Consider the following 20,488-nt stretch of genomic DNA (forward strand, 5'->3'; position numbering starts at 1 on the left):
ATCAGCATCCACACACCACAAAAGAGGTAAGATAATATTCAGTATGTATCCACTACCACACACTCTAAACAGGTAAGATAATATTCAGTATGTATCAACATCCACACACTCTAAAACAGGTACGATAATATTCAGTATGTATCAACATCCACACACCACAAAAGAGGTAAGATAATATTCAGTATGTATCCACTACCACACACTCTAAAACAGGTAAGATAATATTCAGTATGTATCCACTACCACACACTCTAAAAAGGTAAGATAATATTCAGTATGTATCCACTACCACACACTCTAAAGAAGGTAAGATAATATTCAGTATGTATCCACTACCACACACTCTTAAACAGGTTAGATTCTATTCAGTATGTATACACTACCACACACTCTAAAACAGGTAAGATAATATTCGGTAAGATAATATTCAGTATGTATCAACAACCACACTCTCTATTCAGTATGTATCAACAACCACACACTCTAAAACAGGTAATATAATATTTAGTATGTGTTAAGAAACACACACTCTTAAACAGGTTAGATAATATTCAGTATGTATCAACTACAATACAATCTTAAACAGATAAGAAAATATTCAGTATGTGTTAAGAAACACACACTCTCAAACAGGTAAGATAATATTCAGTATGTATCCACTACCACACACTCTCAAACTGGTAAGATAATATTCAGTATGTATCCACTACCACACACTCTCAAACCGGTAAGATAATATTCAGTATGTATCCACTACCACACACTCTAAAACAGGTAAAATAATATTCAATATGTATCCACTACCACAAACGCTAAAACAGGTACGATAATATTCAGTATGTATCAACAACCACACATTCTCAAACAGGTAAGATAATATTCAGTATGTATCCACTACCACACACTCTAAAACAGATAAGATAATATTCAGTATGTATCCACTACCACACACTCTAAAACAGGTACGATAATATTCAGTATGTATCAACATCCACACACCACAAAAGAGGTAAGATAATATTCAGTATGTATCCACTACCACACACTCTAAAACAGGTAAGATAATATTCAGTATGTATCCACTACCACACACTCTAAAAAGGTAAGATAATATTCAGTATGTATCCACTACCACACACTCTAAAGAAGGTAAGATAATATTCAGTATGTATCCACTACCGCACACTCTAAAGAAAGTAAGATAATATGCAGTATTTATCTACTACCACACACTCCTGAACAGGTTAGATTATATTCAGTATGTATCCACTACCACACACTGCAATAGGTTAGATGATATTCAGTAGGTATGAAGAACCACATACTCTTAAACAAGTTAGATAATATTCAGTATGTATCAACTACAATACAATCTTAAACAGATAAGAAAATATTCAGTATGTGTTAAGAAACACACACTCTCAAACAGGTAAGATTATATTCAGCTTGTATCAACTACCACACACTCTAAACAGGTGCGATAATATTCAATATGTATCAACTACCACACACTCTAAACAGGTGCGATAATATTTAATATGTATCCACTACCACACACTCTCAAACCGGTAAGATAATATTCAGTATGTTTCCACTATCTCACACTCTCAACAGGTAAGATAATATTCAGTATGTATCCACTACCAAACACTCTTAAACAGGTTAGATTATATTCAGTATGTATCCACTACCACACACTCTAAAACAGGTAAGATAATATTCAGTATGTATCCACTACCACACACTCTAAAACAGGTACGTTAATATTCAGTATGTATCAACATCCACACACCACAAAAGAGGTAATATAATATTCAGTATGTATCCACTACCACACACTCTTAAACAGGTTAGATTATATTCAGTATGTATCCACTACCTCACACTCTCAAACAGGTAAGATAATATTCAATATGTATCCACTACCACACACTCTAAAACAGGTAAGATAATATTCAGTATGTATCCACTACCACACACTCTAAAACAGGTAAGATAATATTCAGTATGTATCAACATCCACACACTCTAAAACAGATAAGATAATATTCAGTATGTATCCACTACCTCACACTCTCAAACAGGTAAGATAATATTCAGTATGGATCAACAACCACACATTCTGAAACAGGTAAGATAATATTCAGTTTGTATCCACTACCTCACACTCTAAAACAGGTAAGATTATATTCAGTATGTATCCACTAGCACACATTCTAAAACAGGTACGATAATATTCAGTATGTATCAACATCCACACACCACAAAAGAGGTAAGATAATATTCAGTATGTATCAACATCCACACACTCTAAAACAGGTAAGATAATATTCAGTATGTATCCACTACCACAAACTCTAAAACAGGTAAGATAATATTCAGTATGTTTCCACTACCACAAACTCTAAAACAGGTAAGATAATATTCAGTATGTATCCATTACCACACACTCTAAAGAAGATAAAATAATATTCATTATGTATCCACTACCTCACACTCTAAAACAGGTATGATAATATTCAGTATGTATCCACTTCCACACATTCTAAAAGAGGTAAGATAATATTCAGTATGTATACACAACCACATACTCTAAAGAAGGTAAGATAATATTCGGTAAGATAATATTCAGTATGTATCAACATCCACACACTTAAACAGGTAAGATAATTTTCAGTCTGTAATAATATCCACACACTCACTCTAAAAGAGTTAAGATGATATTCAGTATGTATCAACAACCTCACACACTGCAATAGGTTAGATGATATTCAGTAGAAATGAAGAACCACATATTCTTAAACAAGTTAGATAATATTCAGTATGTATCAAATACAATGCAATCTTAAACAGATAAGAAAATATTCAGTATGTGTTAAGAAACACACACTCTCCAACAGATAATATTATATTCAGCTTGTATCAATTACCACACACTCTTAAACGGGTCAGATATTATTCAGTTTGTATAAACAAGCACACACTCTCAAACAGGTAAGATCATGTTCAGTGTGTAACAACACCCACGTACTCTCAAACAGGTTAGACAATATCCAATATATATTAACAATCACACACTCTCAAACAGGTAAGATAATATTCAGTATGTATCCACTACCACACACTCTTAAACAGGTTAGATTATATTCAGTATGTATCAACAACCTCACACACTGCAATAGGTTAGATGATATTCAGTACGTATGAAGAACCACATACTCTTAAAGAAGTTAGATAATATTCAGTATGTATCAACTACAATACAATCTTGAACAGATAAGAAAATATTCAGTATGTGTTAAGAAACACACACTCTCAAACAGGTAAGATTATATTCAGCTTGTATCAACTGCACACACTCTAAACAGGTACGATAATTTTCAGTCTATAATAATATCTACACACTCTAAACAGGTAAGATAATTTTCAGTCTGAAATAATATCACAGACTCACTCTAAAAGAGTTAAGATTATATTCAGTATGTATCAACAACCTCACACACTGCAATAGGTTAGATGATATTCAGTAAGTATCCACTACCACACACTTTATAACTGATAAGAAAATATTCAGTATATGTTAAGAAACACACACTCTCAAACAGATAAGATTATATTCAGCTTGTATCAACTACCACACACTCTAAACAGGTACGATAATTTTCAGTCTATAATAATATCTACACACTCGAAACAGGTAAGATAATTTTCAGTCTGAAATAATATCACAGACTCACTCTAAAAGAGTTAAGATTTAAGATTATATTCAGTATGTATCAACAACCTCACACACCGCAATAGGTTAGATGATATTCAGTAAGTATCCACTACCACACACTTTATAACTGATAAGAAAATATTCAGTATATGTTAAGAAACACACACTCTCAAACAGATAAGATTATATTCAGCTTGTATCAATTACCACACACTCTTAAACGGGTCAGATATTATTCAGTTTGTATAAACAAGCTCACACTCTCAAACAGGTAAGATCATGTTCAGTGTGTAACAACACCCACGTACTCTCAGACAGGTTAGACAAGATCCAGTATATATTAGCAATCACACACTCTTAAACAGGTAAGATAATATTCAGTATGTGTTAAGAAACACACACTCTTAAACAGGTCAGATAATTTTCAGTGTTTTAAGAAACACACACTCTTAAACAGGTAAGATATTATTCATTTTGTATAAACAAGCACACACTCTCAAACAGGTAAGAATTTGTTCAGTGTGTAACAACACCCACGTACTCTCATTCAGTATGTATCCACTACCACACACTCTAAAACAGGTAAGATAATATTGAGTATGTATCCATTACGGCACATCACAAAAGAGGTACGATAATATTCAATATGTATCCACTACCACACACTCTAAAACAGGTATGATAATATTCAGTATGTATCCACTACTACACACTCTAAAACAGGTAAGATAATATTCAGTATGTATCAAGAACCACATTATCTTTAACAATTAAGATAATATTCAGTACTAACATCAATTATTGATGTTGGAGAGTAAGGAACGACATCTCTGGATAGGGACTGCAGTAAATGTTCACTTGTTGTTGGTGTTAAGGAGTGTAAGGATGTCAAATTGGGTAGAAATAGCAAACACAGATCACTTATCGATGTTAGTGAGTATAAGGAACGGCAACTGTAGGCAGAGACAGCTGTCATTGATAACTTGTCTGTGTAAGGGAGTGTAAGAACGTCAACTCTAGGTAGAGACAGCTGTCATTGATAACTTGTCTGTGTAAGGGAGTGTAAGAACGACAACTCTAGGTAGAGACAGCTGTCATTGATAACTTGTCGGTGTGAGGGAGTGTAAGAACGATAACTCTAGGTAGAGACAGCTGTTATTGATAACTTGTCTGTGTTGGGGAGTGTAAGAATGACAACTCTAGGTAGAGACGGCTGTCACTGATATTTATCGAAGTTATATTCAATTCTTCTAGTTAAGTCTCCACCTACTCTATCATTTGTTCTGTTTTCTTTTGTAGGAGCGTAATTATCTTGACGAGATATCACGATTGCGACATCTTCTAATGGACATTCAGCTAGAACGTCGGGCAGCCACTAGAAACATATCCTCCCATGAGTTCCGCTTAAAACTAGACAAATCTATATCACAACTTCATCATAGCTTTCACTACTCTTCTTTTATATTAGGAACATTCATTAAGACCCGAACACGATTTGTGCATGCTCTTTCTGAAATAAGGCAGGAAGTGGACACATTTCAAAATCTTTCGGTCATAGTTTCAAAATACAACTTACTGGCGCGTTTTGTACATGAAAACTTGATTCAGACCACATGTCACAACCAGATAACAACAGATGTATCGTTTGGAGGAAGTGACAAAGCATTTGAAGTGTTGACGAGTTTACAGGATGTTGACATCTACAATAGATTGAATTGTGCAATAGTGGTCAGTAACAACAGAATTCAACATCACACTTACAATAGTGCCATCTTAGAGAGCATCAACAATATTCGGGCGCAGAAGATGGCACTGGATTTTCGGGGAGTGACCACAGTGATGACAATACAGGAATGGGAATTTCTGGAGTCATTTAGACAACTACATATACACTTTCTGAAGAAAGATCACTATGGTGCACATGAATATATTTCACAAAACGATATCACATGTCGGGAGATCGATTATAAAATGAAACTGATCATTGATAATGTGAAGACATTGTCGGATGGTTTGTTTTCTAGACTGGTCGACAGATTGTGTGACAGACGTAGTAAGCTGATGCAGAAGATTGGGTTGTACACAGTGTCGATTCTTCTTTGTATCGTGTTGTTTGGTATGGTTTGTTTCCTGCATTACTGTGTCGTTAACAGATTAATGGTCCTGTGTCTCGTCGAGGACATCTTGGATAAACAGATGAGAAGTGAACGCGATAGACTATCCATGATTTTGCTGGAGGCGATACCCCCGGAATACATACCAACAGTTATGAATGGGATCGACAAAGTATATGTGAGCGAGAGATTGATGTCAAATGGAAAAAAACACCCACATCATTCATGTGGTGGTTTAAAAAATGCATTCGACTCTTTCGTCAAGACCATAAGAAATAGGTCAGTGGAACCAGAAGTTTCTTCTAATTATGACACATTTGAAATGTCCGATAAAATTGGTATTGAAGGCAACAAGGTACCTCTTCTGAAGTGTGTAGAGCAAAACTCAGCATTTGGTGTGCTAGAGAGCGTGTCCTTGTTCATGTGTGATTTCGTATATCTCAACGACCTAGTGGCCTTGTCTGAGCCAGACCAGCTCATTAACCTTGTCACGTGCCTTATTCAGATACTGGAGGCGAGAACCAAGCTTTATGATGTACATGTGCTGTGTAAAAACATAAATGAGTTCTCCGTTATTTCCGGTAAGTGAATTATCAAAAAAAAAAAAAAAACATCCCAGGCCTCCGATGTGCAATTTGACTTCCTTTCATTTGAATAAAACTTCCGTTATTTTTTTTAGTATCACTGACGTATCTTGGAAGGCAGAATTAGCTGTATCAGAATTTCTTTCATTACTTCCAATTTTAAATTTGTACAGTCTTAGCTATCGCAGGTTGTAGACAACACCAGCTGACTTTAGTTTGTCGTAGCTAACATGACACGTCTGAATTTATGCGAATAGTGATTAAAATAAAATTCAATATTCATATCTATATCTATATTCATATATTAATGCACCTCCCGTCTGGGTTCTAACATTTGTTTTCACCAATTTAGATTTCTACTGTCGCCCCTAAGATTTCAATAATTCAGGCCCTTAGCATCGGTGACGATTCCTTGAAGAACGAAACCGCGGTGTGATACGCTAATTTTATTCGGCTTTCTTATCAACTCTCCCGAAAGTCTTTTGTGCTGGTATTACTTTGAGTTTTCCTCGTGCGACCGTGTGTCCGTGCATGGAACATTTTTTGGTACGGAACTCTGAATTGGTTCAAGATAACTGCTGATAAATCAACCAACTTGCAATTTCAGTGGTATCAACAATTACTCCAAAAACTTTCTAAATAACAACCTGAAACTTTCTATACCTATGAAGGTAACAGTCTGATAATGATCTTTGTCATGGTGGAGCTCTCAATTTTTTTGTTAACATGAACAACAGTGGTACCTTTTTATATCATTACATAACGTACTTTTTCCATTAAATTTTCATTGTACAGTATGAACAGAAGATAGCCTCGATTAACTTTATAAATAATTCTTATATCTCTTTTATATATACCCCATAACATATTATACAACAAAGGGTATTAATTATGTAATTTTATTTGCGAATAATGCTAAACCATACTACAAAATATTAGTAAATAAAATGACTTCCACATATTCATACACAAAAGCAGTAACAGTTATGGAATAGCATCATTGACTTGTTGTATTATTAACATGCATACACTTGACCAGAAATTCGGAAACATCTATATCTTAATTTGGACTTAATTTTGTTCGTTGTATTTAAGGAAAAATACCGAAATGTTTATTTCGGCATCTATCGAAAGTATACACAGTCGGTAGGAAAACAAATTTACTGAACCAGAAATTGGTGGTTTCTAACCTATGGCCAAGTTAATATATGATTGCGAGACTTTCTTTAAAACAGCGGAGAGTGGGGAATAATGTCGGGCACTGCTTTATCTTGTTTTAAATTGTATAGAACGAGATTACCGTTGTTGTGTCTTTTGTAGTCTTTGAATAATAGTTGCATGCTTTAGTGTCTTTCGCAATTGTTGTAAAGTGTGATAAAAGTTTATGTGATGAGTGCATCAGTACTTGAGTGCTCTAGATCAGTGTGACTTGTGAGTGTTGTAGATCAGTGTGACTTATGAGTTCTTTAGATCCTTTAGATCTGTAGATCAGTGTGACTTGTGAGTGCTCTAGATCAGTGTGACTTGTGAGTGTTGTAGATCAGTGTGACTTATGAGTTCTTTAGATCAGTGTGACTTGTGAGTGCTCTAGATCAGTGTGACTTGTGAGTGCTCTAGATCAGTGTGACTTGTGAGTGCTGAAGATCAGTGTGGCTTGTTAGTGCTGAAGATCAGTGTGACTTGCGAGTGCTCTAGATCAGTGTGACTTGCGAGTGCTCTAGATCAGTGTGACTTGTGAGTGCTGTAGATCAGTGTGACTTGTGAGTGCTCTAGATCAGTGTTGTGAGTGCTGTAGATCAGTGTGACTTGTGAGTGCTCTAGATCAGTGTGTGTGTTATGAGTTCTTTGATCAGTCTAGATCAGTGTGACTTGTGAGTGCTCTAGATCAGTGTGACTTGTGAGTGCTTGTAGATCAGTGTGCTGCTGCTCTAGATCAGTGTGACTTGTGAGTGCTGTAGATCAGTGTGACTTGTGAGTGCTCTAGATCAGTGTGACTTGTGAGTGCTCTAGATCAGTGTGACTTGTGAGTGCTCTAGATCAGTGTGACTTGTGAGTGTTGTAGATCAGTGTGACTTTTGAATTCTTTAGATCAGTGTGACTTGAGAGTGCTCTAGATCAGTGTGACTTGTGAGTTTTTTTTAGATCAGTGTGACTTGTGAGTGCTGTAGATCAGTGTGAGAGTGCTCTAGATCAGTGTGACTTGTGAGTTCTTTAGATCAGTGTGACTTGTGAGTGCTGTAGATCAGTGTGACTTGTGAGTGCTGTAGATCAGTGTGACTTGCGAGTGCTCTAGACCAGTGGGACTTGTGAGTGCTCTAGATCAGTGTGACTTGTGAGTGCTCTAGATCAGTGTGAGTTCTTTAGATCAGTGTGACTTGTGAGTTCTTTAGATCAGTGTGACTTGTGAATGCTGTAGATCTGTGTGACTTGTGAGTTCTTTAGATCAGTGTGACTTGTGAGTGCTGTAGATCAGCGTGACTTGTGAGTGCTCTAGATCAGTGTGACTTGCGAGTGCTATAGATCAGTGTGACTTGTGAGTGCTGTAGATCAGTGTGACTTGTGAGTGCTCTAGATCAGTGTGAATTGCGAGTGCTCTTAACCAGTGTGACGTGTGAGTGCTGTAGATCAGTGTGACTTGTGAGTGTTATAGATCAGTGTGATTTGCGAGTGCTCTAGATCAGTGTGACTTATGAGTGCTGTAGACCAGTATGACTTGTGAGTGCTCTAGATCAGTGTGAGTTATGAGTTCTTTACATCAGTGTGACTTGTGAGTGCTCTAGATCAGTGTGACTTGAGAGTGCTGTAGATCAGTGTGACTTGCGAGTGCTGTAGACCAGTGTGACTTGTGAGTGCTCTAGATCAGTGTGACTTTTGAATTCTTTAGATCAGTGTGACTTGAGAGTGCTCTAGATCAGTGTGACTTGTGAGTTTTTTTTAGATCAGTGTGACTTGTGAGTGCTGTAGATCAGTGTGACTTGTGAGTGCTGTAGATCAGTGTGACTTGCGAGTGCTCTAGACCACTGTGACTTGTGAGATCAGTGTGACTTGTGAGTGAGTGCTTAGATCAGTGTGACTTGTGAGTGCTCTAGATCAGTATCAGTGTGATTTGTGAGTGCTTTTGATCAATGTGACTTGTGAGTGCTGTAGACCAGTGGGACTTGTGAGTGCTGTAGATCAGTGTGACTTGTGAGTGCTCTAGATCAGTGTGACTTGTGAGTGCTCTAGATCAGTGTGACTTGTGAGTGCTGTAGATCAGTGTGACTTGTGAGTGCTCTAGATCAGTATGATTTATGAGTTCTTTACATCAGTGTGACGTGTGAGTGCTGAAGACCAGTGTGGCTTCTTAGTGCTGAAGATCAGTGTGACTTGTGAGTGCTCTAGATCAGTGTGACTTGTGAGTTCTTTAGATCAGTGTGACTTGTGAGTGCTCTAGATCAGTGTGACTTGTGAGTGCTGTAGATCAGTGTGACTTGTGAGTGCTGTAGATCAGTGTGACTTGTGAGTGCTCTAGATCAGTGTGACTTGTGAGTTCTTTAGATCAGTGTGACTTGTGAGTGCTGTAGATCAGTGTGACTTGTGAGTGCTGTAGATCAGTGTGACTAGAGAGAGATATAGAGCAGTGGGACGTGTGAGGGGGGTAGATCAGTGTGACTTGTGAGTGCTGTAGATCAGTGTGTCTTGTGAGTGCTGTAGATCAGTGTGACTTGTGAGTGCTGTAGATCAGTGTGACTTGTGAGTGCTCTGACTTGTGAGTCTAGATCAGTGTGAGATCAATGTGACTTGTGAGTGCTGTAGATCAGTGTGACTTGTGAGTGCTCTAGATCAGTGTGACTTGTGAGTGCTGGAGACCAGAGTGACTTGTGAGTGCTGTAGATCAGTGTGACTTGCGAGTGCTCTAGACCAGTGGGACTTGTGAGTGCTGTAGATCAGTGTGACTTGTGAGTGCTGTAGATCAGTGTGACTTGTGAGTGCTCTAGATCAATATGACTTGTGAGTGTTGTAGATTAGTGTGACTTATGAGTTCTTTAGATCAGTGTGACTTGTGAGTGCTGTAGATCAGTGTGACTTGTGAGTGCTGTAGATCAGTGTGACTTGTGAGTGCTCTAGATCAGTGTGACTTGTGAGTGTTGTAGATCAGTGTGACTTATGAGTTCTTTAGATCAGTGTGACTTGTGAGTGCTCTAGATCAGCGTGACTTGTGAATGCTCTAGATCAGTGTGACTTGTGAGTGCTCTAGATCAGTGTGACTTGTGAGTGCTCTAGATCAGTGTGACTTGTGAGTGCTCTAGATCAGTGTGACTTGTGAGTTCTTTAGATCAGTGTGACTTGTGAGTGCTGTAGATCAGTGTGACTTGTGAGTGCTGTAGATCAGTGTGACTTGTGAGTGCTGTAGATCAGTGTGACTTGTGAGTGCTCTAGATCAGTGTGACTTGTGAGTGCTGTAGATCAGTGTGACTTGTGAGTGCTCTAGATCAGTGTGACTTGTGAGTGCTGTAGATCAGTGTGACTTGTGAGTGCTCTAGATCAGTGTGAATTGCGAGTGCTCTTGACCAGTGTGACGTGTGAGTGCTGTAGATCAGTGTGACTTGTGTGACTTGTGAGTGCTCTAGATCAGTGTGACTTGTCAGTGTTGTAGATCAGTATGACTTATGAGTTCTTTAGATCAGTGTGATATGTGAGTGCTGTAGATCAGTGTGACTTGTGAGTGCTCTAGATCAGTGTGACTTGTGAGTGTTGTAGATCAGTGTGACTTATGAGTTCTTTAGATCAGTGTGACTTGTGAGTGCTCTAGATCAGTGTGACTTGTGAGTGCTGTAGATCAGTGTGACTTGTGAGTGCTCTAGATCAGTGTGACTTGTGAGTGCTGTAGATCAGTGTGACTTGTGAGTGCTTTAGATCAGTGTGACTTGTGAGTGCTGTAGACCAGTGTGACTTGTGAGTGCTCTAGATCAGTGTGACTTATGAGTTCTTTACATCAGTGTGACTTGTGAGTGCTGAAGATCAGTGTGGCTTGTGAGTGCTGTAGATCAGTGTGACTTGTGAGTGCTGTAGATCAGTGTGACTTGTGAGTGTGACTTGTGAGTGCTGTAGATCAGTGTGACTTGCGAGTGCTCTAGACCAGTGGGACTTGTGAGTGCTGTAGATCAGTGTGACTTGTGAGTGCTGTAGATCAGTGTGACTTGTGAGTGCTGTAGATCAGTGTGACTTGTGAGTTCTTTAGATCAGTGTGACTTGTGAGTGATCTTGATCAGTGTGACTTGTGAGTGCTGTAGATCAGTGTGACTTATGAGTTCTTTAGATCAGTGTGACTTGTGAGTGCTCTAGATCAGGGTGACTTGTGAGTACTCTAGATCAGTGTGACTTGTGAGTGCTGTAGATCAGTGTGACTTGTGAGTGCTCTAGATCAGTGTGACTTGTGAGTGCTGTAGATCAGTGTGACTTGTGAGTTCTTTAGATCAGTGTGACTTGTGAGTTCTTTACATCAGTGTGACTTGTGAGTGCTCTAGATCAGTGTGACTTGCGAGTGCACTAGATCAGTGTGACTTATGAGTTCTTTACATCAGTGTGATTTGTGAGTGCTCTAGATTAGTGTGACTTGTGAGTGCTGTAGATCAGTGTGACTTGCGAGTGCTGTAGACCAGTGTGACTTGTGAGTGCTCTAGATCAGTATGACTTGTGAGTGCTGTAGACCAGTGTGACTTGTGAGTGGGACTTGTGAGTGCTGTAGATCAGTGTGACTTGTGAGTGCTGTAGATCAGTGTGACTTGTGAGTGCTCTAGATCAGTGTGACTTGTAAGTTCTTTAGATCAGTGTGACTTTTCAGTTCTTTACATCAGTGTGACTTGTGAGTGCTCTAGATCAGTGTGACTTGTCAGTGCCGTAGATCACTGTGACTTGTGAGTGCTGTAGCTGTAGACCAGTGTGACTTGCTCTAGATCAGTGTGACTTGTGAGTGCTGTAGATCAGTGTGACTTGAGAGTGCTCTAGACCAGTGTGACTTGTGAGTGCTGTAGATCAGTGTGACTTGTGAGTGCTTTAGATCAGTGTGACTTGTGAGTGCTGTAGATCAGTGTGACTTGTGAGTAGTCATTGACTTGACTTGTGAGTGCTCTAGATCAGTGTGAGTTATGAGTTCTTTACATCAGTGTGACTTGTGAGTGCTCTAGATCAGTGTGACTTGTGAGTGCTGTAGATCAGTGTGACTTGTGAGTGCTCTAGATCAGTGTGACTTGTGAGTTCTTTAGATCAGTGTGACTTGTGAGTTCTTTAGATCAGTGTGACTTGTGAGTGCTGTAGATCAGTGTGACTTGTGAGTGCTGTAGATCAGTGTGACTTGTGAGTGTGACTTGTGAATTCTCTAGATCAGTGTGACTTGTGAGTGCTCTAGATCAGTGTGACTTGTGAGTGCTCTAGATCAGTGTGACGTGCGAGTGCTCTTGACCAGTGTGACTTGTGAGTGCTGTAGATCAGTGTGACTTGTGAGTTCTTTAGATCAGTGTGACTTGTGAGTGCTCAAGATCAGCGTGACTTGTGAATTCTCTAGATCAGTGTGACTTGTGAGTGCTCTAGATCAGTGTGACTTGTGAGTTCTTTAGATCAGTGTGACTTGTGAGTGCTGTAGATCAGTGTGACTTGTGAGTTCTTTAGATCAGTGTGACTTGTGAGTGCTGTAGATCAGTGTGACTTGTGAGTGCTCTAGATCAGTGTGACGTGCGAGTGCTCTTGACCAGTGTGACTTGTGAGTGCTGTATATCAGTGTGATTTGTGAGTGCTTTTGATCAATGTGACTTGTGAGTGCTGTAGATCAGTGTGACTTGTGAGTGCTCTAGATCAGTGTGACTTGTGAGTGCTGTAGACCAGAGTGACTTGTGAGTGCTGTAGATCAGTGTGACTGATGACTTGTGAGTGTTGTAGATCAGTGTGACTTGTGAGTTCTGTAGATCAGTGTGACTTGTGAGTGCTTTAGATCAGTGTGACTTGTGAGTGCTAGATCAGTGTGACTTGTGAGTGCTTTAGATCAGTGTGACTTGTGAGTGCTGTAGATCAGTGTGACTTGTGAGTGCTCTAGATCAGTGTGACTTGTGAGTGCTGTAGATCAGTGTGACTTGTGAGTGCTGTAGATCAGTGTGACTTGTGAGTGCTGTAGATCAGTGTGACTTGTGAGTGCTCTAGATCAGTGTGACTTGTGAGTGCTCTAGATCAGTGTGACTTATGAGTTCTTTACATCAGTGTGACTTGTGAGTGCTGTAGACCAGTGTAACTTTTGAGTGCTCTAGATCAGTGTGACTTATGAGTTCTTTACATCAGTGTGACTTGTGAGTGCTCTATTCAGAGTGCTGTAGATCAGTGTGACTTGTGAGTGCTGTAGATCAGTGTGACTTGCGAGTGCTCTAGACCAGTGTGACTTGTGAGTGCTGTAGATCAGTGTGACTTGTGAGTGCTGTAGATCAGTGTGACTTGTGAGTGCTCTAGATCAGTGTGACTTGTGAGTGCTGGAGACCAGAGTGACTTGTGAGTGCTGTAGATCAGTGTGACTTGTGAGTTCTTTAGATCAGTGTGACTTGTGAGTTCTTTAGATCAATTTGACTTGTGATTGCTGTAGATCATTGTGACTTGTGAGTTCTTTAGATCAGTGTGACTTGTGAGTGCTGTAGACCAGTGTGACTTGTGAGTGCTCTAGATCTGTGTGATTTATAAGTTCTTTACATCAGTGTGACTTGTTTGTGCTGAAGATCAGTGTGACTTGCGAGTGCTCTAGATCAGTGTGACTTGCGAGTGCTGTAGACCAGTGTGACTTGTGAGTGTTGTAGATCAGTGTGACTTGTGAGTGTTGAAGATCAGTGTGACTTGTGAGTTCTTTAGATCAGTGTGACTTGTGAGTTCTGTAGTAGATCAGTGTAGATCAACTTGTGAGTGCTGTAGATCAGTGTGACTTGTGAGTGCTGTAGATCAGTGTGACTTGTGAGTGTTGTATCAATGTGACTTGTGAGTGCTGTAGAGTGCTGCTGTAGATCAGTGTGACTTGTGAGTTCTTTAGATCAGTGTGACTTGTGAGTGCTGTAGATCAGTGTGACTTGTGAGTGCTCTAGATCAGTGTGACTTGTGAGTGCTGTAGATCAGTGTGACTTGTGAGTGCTCTAGATCAGTGTGACTTGTGAGTTCTTTAGATCAGTGTGACTTGTGAGTGCTGTAGATCAGTGTGAATTGTGAGTGCTGTAGATCAGTGTGACTTGCGAGTGTTCTAGACCAGTATGACTGGTGATTGCTGTAGATCAGTGTGACTTGTGAGTTTCTTTTAGATCAGTGTGACTTGTGAGTGCTGTAGATCAGTGTGACTTGTGAGTTCTTTACATCAGTGTGACTTGTGAGTGCTGTAGATCAGTGTGGCTTGTGAGTGCTGTAGATCAGTGTGACTTGTGAGTGCTGTAGATCAGTGTGACTTGTGAGTGCTCTAGATCAGTGTGACTTGCGAGTGCTCTAGACCAGTGGGATTTGTGAGTGCTGTAGATCAGTGTGACTTGTGAGTGCTGTAGATCAGTGTGACTTGTGAGTGCTGTAGATCAGTGTGACTTGTGAGTGCTGTAGATCAGTGTGACTTGTGAGTGCTGTAGATCAGTGTGACTTGCGAGTGCTCTAGACCAGTGGGACTTGTGAGTGCTGTAGATCAATGTGACTTGTGAGTGCTGTAGATCAGTGTGACTTGTGAGTGCTCTAGATCAGTGTGACTTGTAAGTTCTTTAGATCAGTGTGACTTGTGAGTGCTGAGTGTGACTTGTAGATCAGTGTGATCAGTGTGACTTGTGAGTGCTTTAGATCAGTGTGACTAGATCAGTGTGACTTGTGAGTTCATTAGATCAGTGTGACTTGTGAGTGCTCTAGATCAGTGTGACTTATGAGTTCTTTACATCAGTGTGACTTGTGAGTGCTGAAGATCAGTGTGGCTTGTTAGTGCTGAAGATCAGTGTGACTTGTGAGTGATCTTGATCAGTGTGACTTGTGAGTTTTTTTTTAGATCAGTGTGACTTGTGAATGCTCTAGATCAGTTTGACTTGTGAGTGCTCTAGATCAGTGTGACTTGTGAGTGCTCTAGATCAGTGTGACTTGTGAGTTCTTTAGATCAGTGTGACTTGTGAGTGCTGTAGATCAGCGTGACTTGTGAGTGCTCTAGATCAGTGTGACTGATGAGTTCTTAACAGCAGTGTGACTTGTGAGTGTTGAAGATCAGTGTGGCTTGTAAGTGCTGAAGATCAGTGTGACTTGCGAGTGTTGTAGATCAGTGTGACTTGCGAGTTCTCTAGATCAGTGTGACTTGTGAGTGCTGTAGATCAGTGTGACTTGTGAGTGCTGTAGATCAGTGTGACTTGTGAGTGCTCTAGATCAGTGTGACTTATGAGTTCTTTAGATCAGTGTGACTTGTGAGTGCTCTAGATCAGGGTGACTTGTGAGTACTCTAGATCAGTGTGACTTGTGAATTATTTTGATCAGTGTGACTTGTGAGTTCTTTAGATCAGTGTGACTTGTGAGTTCTTTAGATCAGTGTGACTTGTGAGTGCTCTAGATCAGTGTGACTTGTGAGTGTTGTAGATCAGTGTGACTTGTGAGTTCTTTAGATCAGTGTGACTTGTGAGTTCTTTAGATCAGTGTGACTTGTGAGTTCTTTAGATCAGTGTGACTTGTGAGTGCTGTAGATCAGTGTGACTTGTGAGTTCTTTAGATCAGTGTGACTTGTGAGTGCTGACTTGTGAGTGCTCTAGATCAGTGTGACTTGTGAGTTCTTTAGATCAGTGTGACTTGTGAGTGCTGTAGATCAGTGTGACTTGTGAGTTCTTTACATCAGTGTGACTTGTGAGTGCTGTAGACTAGTGTGACTTGTGAGTGCTCTAGATCAGTGTGACTTGTGAGTGCTCTAGATCAGTGTGACTTATGAGTTCTTTACATCAGTGTGACTTGTGAGTGCTGAAGATCAGTGTGGCTTGTTAGTGCTGAAGATCAGTGTGACTTGCGAGTGCTCTAGATCAGTGTGACTTGTGAGTGCTCTAGATCAGTGTGACTTGTCAATGTCGAAATCGGTGTTACGCTCATAATATTGCTACAAATGACCATGGTATGTAAAAGATACAATAAAGGTGTTTTATTCCAGGTTCACAATCCAAACAGGCACTCAGAGACGTATCAGAGATAGCCAATATGGCGCTGGACATTCGAGCATCTTGCAGTGATCTTGAGGTTGACATACTTCCAGACTCAAAACTGCATATGCGCATCAGTATACATACGTGTATGTTAAGATGTTGTTTAAATACGAATCATGATGTGATATAGGACAGCGATGGTTTAATGTTAATGATCTGTTGTGTTCATTTGAAAGTTAAGAATGCTTGATTGTCGTGTTTCTGAAAAGTTAGCTTTTTATTCATGAAATTTAGAGATCAAGATAATATGAAATATAAAGTTACAAATGTATCTTGATTTAAAGGTTGCCTTCTTATTTGTTTAAGATCAAAGAATATTTTTTTCTGTGATATACAATTTCTTTACCTTAACGTACATTACGGTTAACATAATTGTCATAATTGTTAATTCTAGCTGACTGTGTATACAAATTGTCGTCACATCCGGAACCTCGTTTTCATATTTATGGGGATTTGATAGATATCGTTACACGACTGAAAAATGATTGCAATCGTAAGTATATTATACAAATACATATATATATATATCTCAGAGAGAGAGATTGAAGGGTAGTTATACTGTCATTCAATACTTCATAAATGCTTACACAGCTCGAGAAGGGGAATTGTTTTCATTTAAACAACATATACTGTTCCATGGTGTATGCTTTCAAGTCTTCAATCTCCATTTTCACTGAGAGTCCAATACCCCGTATGTTTGAACATCTCACGAGGAGGGATATGTACAACAATGGCTGCACTTCACGTCGTTTACAGCAGGTGTCGTCGATCATGTGCAAGACATGCCAATGCATTGCCAGCAAATTATAAAACCCCTGTCTCCTCTTGGTTTCATAAATTCAGACTACTAAATAAGTAATACTGATCTATTGGGAAATTCTGTTATTTTGTCCTGAAAGATCTTCACATCAGACAAGATACTATAACCGGATATTAAATATTTCCCATCAGTAGTTGTCGGTTATATGTATGATTTTTTCTGGTATGTTGCAGTTAAAGTCATTATCTAACTCTAATTTCAATTTTTCAGTGAAAGTTGCTTTTCATCTCAAGTTTTTTTTATAATACTTGAAATGATCGCCTCTTGTTTATGAAATGTATAGATGATTTTTTTTCCCGCATTCTTTGAAATATTCGGTCATATTCTCTTTCTGTTCCAGCTTAGATTGGTAGCTTGATTAAAACGGTAATTTATCGTCTATTCTTTCTATGAAGATATTTCATGGGTTTTTTGTTTAGGATTCCAATATAAACGCAGCGGGTCAATAGTAGTATCATTTAATATTATTCCTGAATTCATAATGCAAATACTTTGAATTTTGAGAGGCAGAAACGTAAGATATTTCATATACAGACTTAAAATATCATCTTCATATGAAACAAACAATTGACACGGACCGGTTTTGCATATGATATCCATTTTGAAATTAATTATAATGATAATCTTTTGTTTTGGCCCCCAGCAAACAGCATCCACATCAGTGAAAAGGTTGGTAACATGTTGAGCATGGAGCATCAGTACTTGATCGAACGAAGGGGCTCTATGATACTTACGGTAAGGTATCTTATGTATTGTTCTAATCGTATGGAATTACTACTATTCTATACAGAATTTCAACAAGCTTTTTCTAAGTATGCTTGCATACTTACATTAGTTGAAAAACCATACTAAAGTCAAGAAGTTTTTGTTTGTTTTCTGTCTTATTGAAAAAAAAATCTAAAAGAAACTACACGTTCTTGGAAATCTGTTATAGTTAGGAAAATATGCCAGGTTAGGCCCTGATAGAAATTTAACATTCCTTTTTAAACATCTGAACTTAACATCAAGTACGGTGATGTTTTATTGCTAGTTCGGTTACAATTTATCCATAGTTACATATTAGCATTATCACTTTGGCATCAAATAAATCAAAACTCCAATCAAACATAAAGTACTGAAAGTGTAACGGCAGTGATCTTGCAGACAATAAAACACGTTTATATATGGTAAATGATTATACTGACAACACGTATATATATGGTAAATGATTACACTGACAACACGTATATATATGATAAATGATTACACTGACAACACGTATATATATGGTAAATGATTACATTGACAACACTTATATATATGGTAAATGATTACACTGACAACATTTAAATATATGGTAAATGATTACACTGACAACACGTATATATATGGTAAATGATTACACTGACAACACGTATATATATGGTAAATGATTACACTGACAACACGTATATATATGATAAATGATTACACTGACAACACGTATATATATGGTAAATGATTACACTGACAACACTTATATATATGGTAAATGATTACACTGACAACACGTATATATCTGGTAAATGATTACACTGACAACACTTATATATATGGTAAATGATTACACTGACAACATTTAAATATATGGTAAATGATTACACTGACAACAGGTATATATATGGTAAATGATTACACTGACAACACTTATATATATGGTAAATGATTACACTGACAACATTTAAATATATGGTAAATGATTACACTGACAACACATTTATATGGTAAATGATTACACTGACAACAGGTATATATATGGTAAATTATTACACCGACAAAACGTCTGTAGCTAAACCACACACAAATTACACTGGTAAATGATTACACTGACAACACGTATGTATATGGTAAATGACAACACGTATGTATATGGTAAATGATTACACTGACAAAACGTATATATATGGTAAATGATTACACTGACAACACGTATATATATGGTAAATGATTACACTGACAACACTTAAATATATGGTAAATGATTACACTGACAACACGTATATATATGGTAAATGATTACACTGACAACACGTATATATATGGTAAATGATTACACTGACAACACGTATGTATATGGTAAATGATTACACTGACAACACGTATATATATGGTAAATGATTACACTGACAACACGTATATATATGGTAAATGATTACACTGACAACACGTATATATATGGTAAATGATTACACTGACAACACTTAAATAAATGGTAAATGATTACACTGACAACACGTATATATATGGTAAATGGTTACACTGACAACACTTATATATATGGTAAATGATTACACTGACAACACGTATATATATGGTAAATAATTACACTGATATATCATTGTAACTATAGTAGCTACGTTTCTCAAATGTATTTGTTACCAAACTGACTATAACAACGGTTTTCTTGCAGAATGGCATGCAATTGGCTACCCAGTGGCTACTTGGTAGGCGCGTGTCAGTGTGCAATCCAAGCAACGATGGCATGTCGTTAGTAAGCAGATTGCTCCCAATTCAGCTCGCGGAGAATCCTATCTACAGATTCGACAAAGAGAAGGTCAAATACGTCTCTCCACACTGGATGACAGCTTCTGGTCAATTTCGGGGGACAACGTCATCGATGAGTCAAACACCAAGTGAATCCTCGTATTCCGAATCTGGCGAGAGTTCCCTAAATCACCCAGATACAAACATCGTCAACAACTAACGTCTTATGTAAATTTTACTTTTATCTGTTGTGAACATATATTGACTAATTGTGATGCAGATTTGGCTGAAATTGGGACACACTACCCACACATAAACAATTATCCTGCTTTTGTTTGTACGTACCAAAGTATGTGTATGCGTGATTGTGTGTGGTTTAGCTACAGAAAACGGTGATCCCTTTTTCTCTACTTTCGAACAAAATCTGAAAGATTTATCCCTCGGCGGAGTAAAATGATTTGGGCGACAGAATAGAATATTGAACTTGAAATTTTCTGTCCTTAACATCACTGACGAGTCCCAGAAGGACGAAACAATTGTAAGATGTAGCATCACTA

The 20,488-nt window shown here is 38.3% G+C and overlaps 1 protein-coding gene across 1 annotated transcript; it reads left to right on the forward strand.

Annotated features, from left to right (window-relative positions):
- The first annotated feature begins 2,101 nt into the window (after positions 1–2,101).
- LOC132555347 (uncharacterized) lies at positions 2,102–20,151 on the forward strand. The gene is made up of 6 exons (XM_060219698.1): positions 2,102–2,131; positions 5,018–6,413; positions 16,558–16,695; positions 17,004–17,102; positions 18,073–18,164; positions 19,858–20,151. Exons 1-6 carry the CDS (start codon positions 2,102–2,104, stop codon positions 20,149–20,151), a joined length of 2,049 nt encoding a protein of 682 aa, XP_060075681.1.
- The last annotated feature ends 337 nt before the right edge of the window (positions 20,152–20,488 follow it).

Source organism: Ylistrum balloti, unplaced genomic scaffold (assembly GCF_031769215.1).
Source record: "Ylistrum balloti isolate Yb309-2 unplaced genomic scaffold, AGI_CSIRO_Ybal_v1 Utg370474, whole genome shotgun sequence".
NCBI lineage: Eukaryota > Metazoa > Mollusca > Bivalvia > Pectinida > Pectinidae > Ylistrum > Ylistrum balloti.

Excerpts from the sequence above, each read along its gene's own strand:
- LOC132555347 (XM_060219698.1), top strand. The coding sequence starts at position 2,102 with ATGGATCAACAACCACACATTCTGAAACAG. Across the intron at positions 6,414-16,557 it reads TGAGTTCTCCGTTATTTCCG|GTTCACAATCCAAACAGGCA; the intron begins GTAAGTGAATTA and ends GTTTTATTCCAG. Across the intron at positions 16,696-17,003 it reads GCGCATCAGTATACATACGT|CTGACTGTGTATACAAATTG; the intron begins GTATGTTAAGAT and ends TGTTAATTCTAG.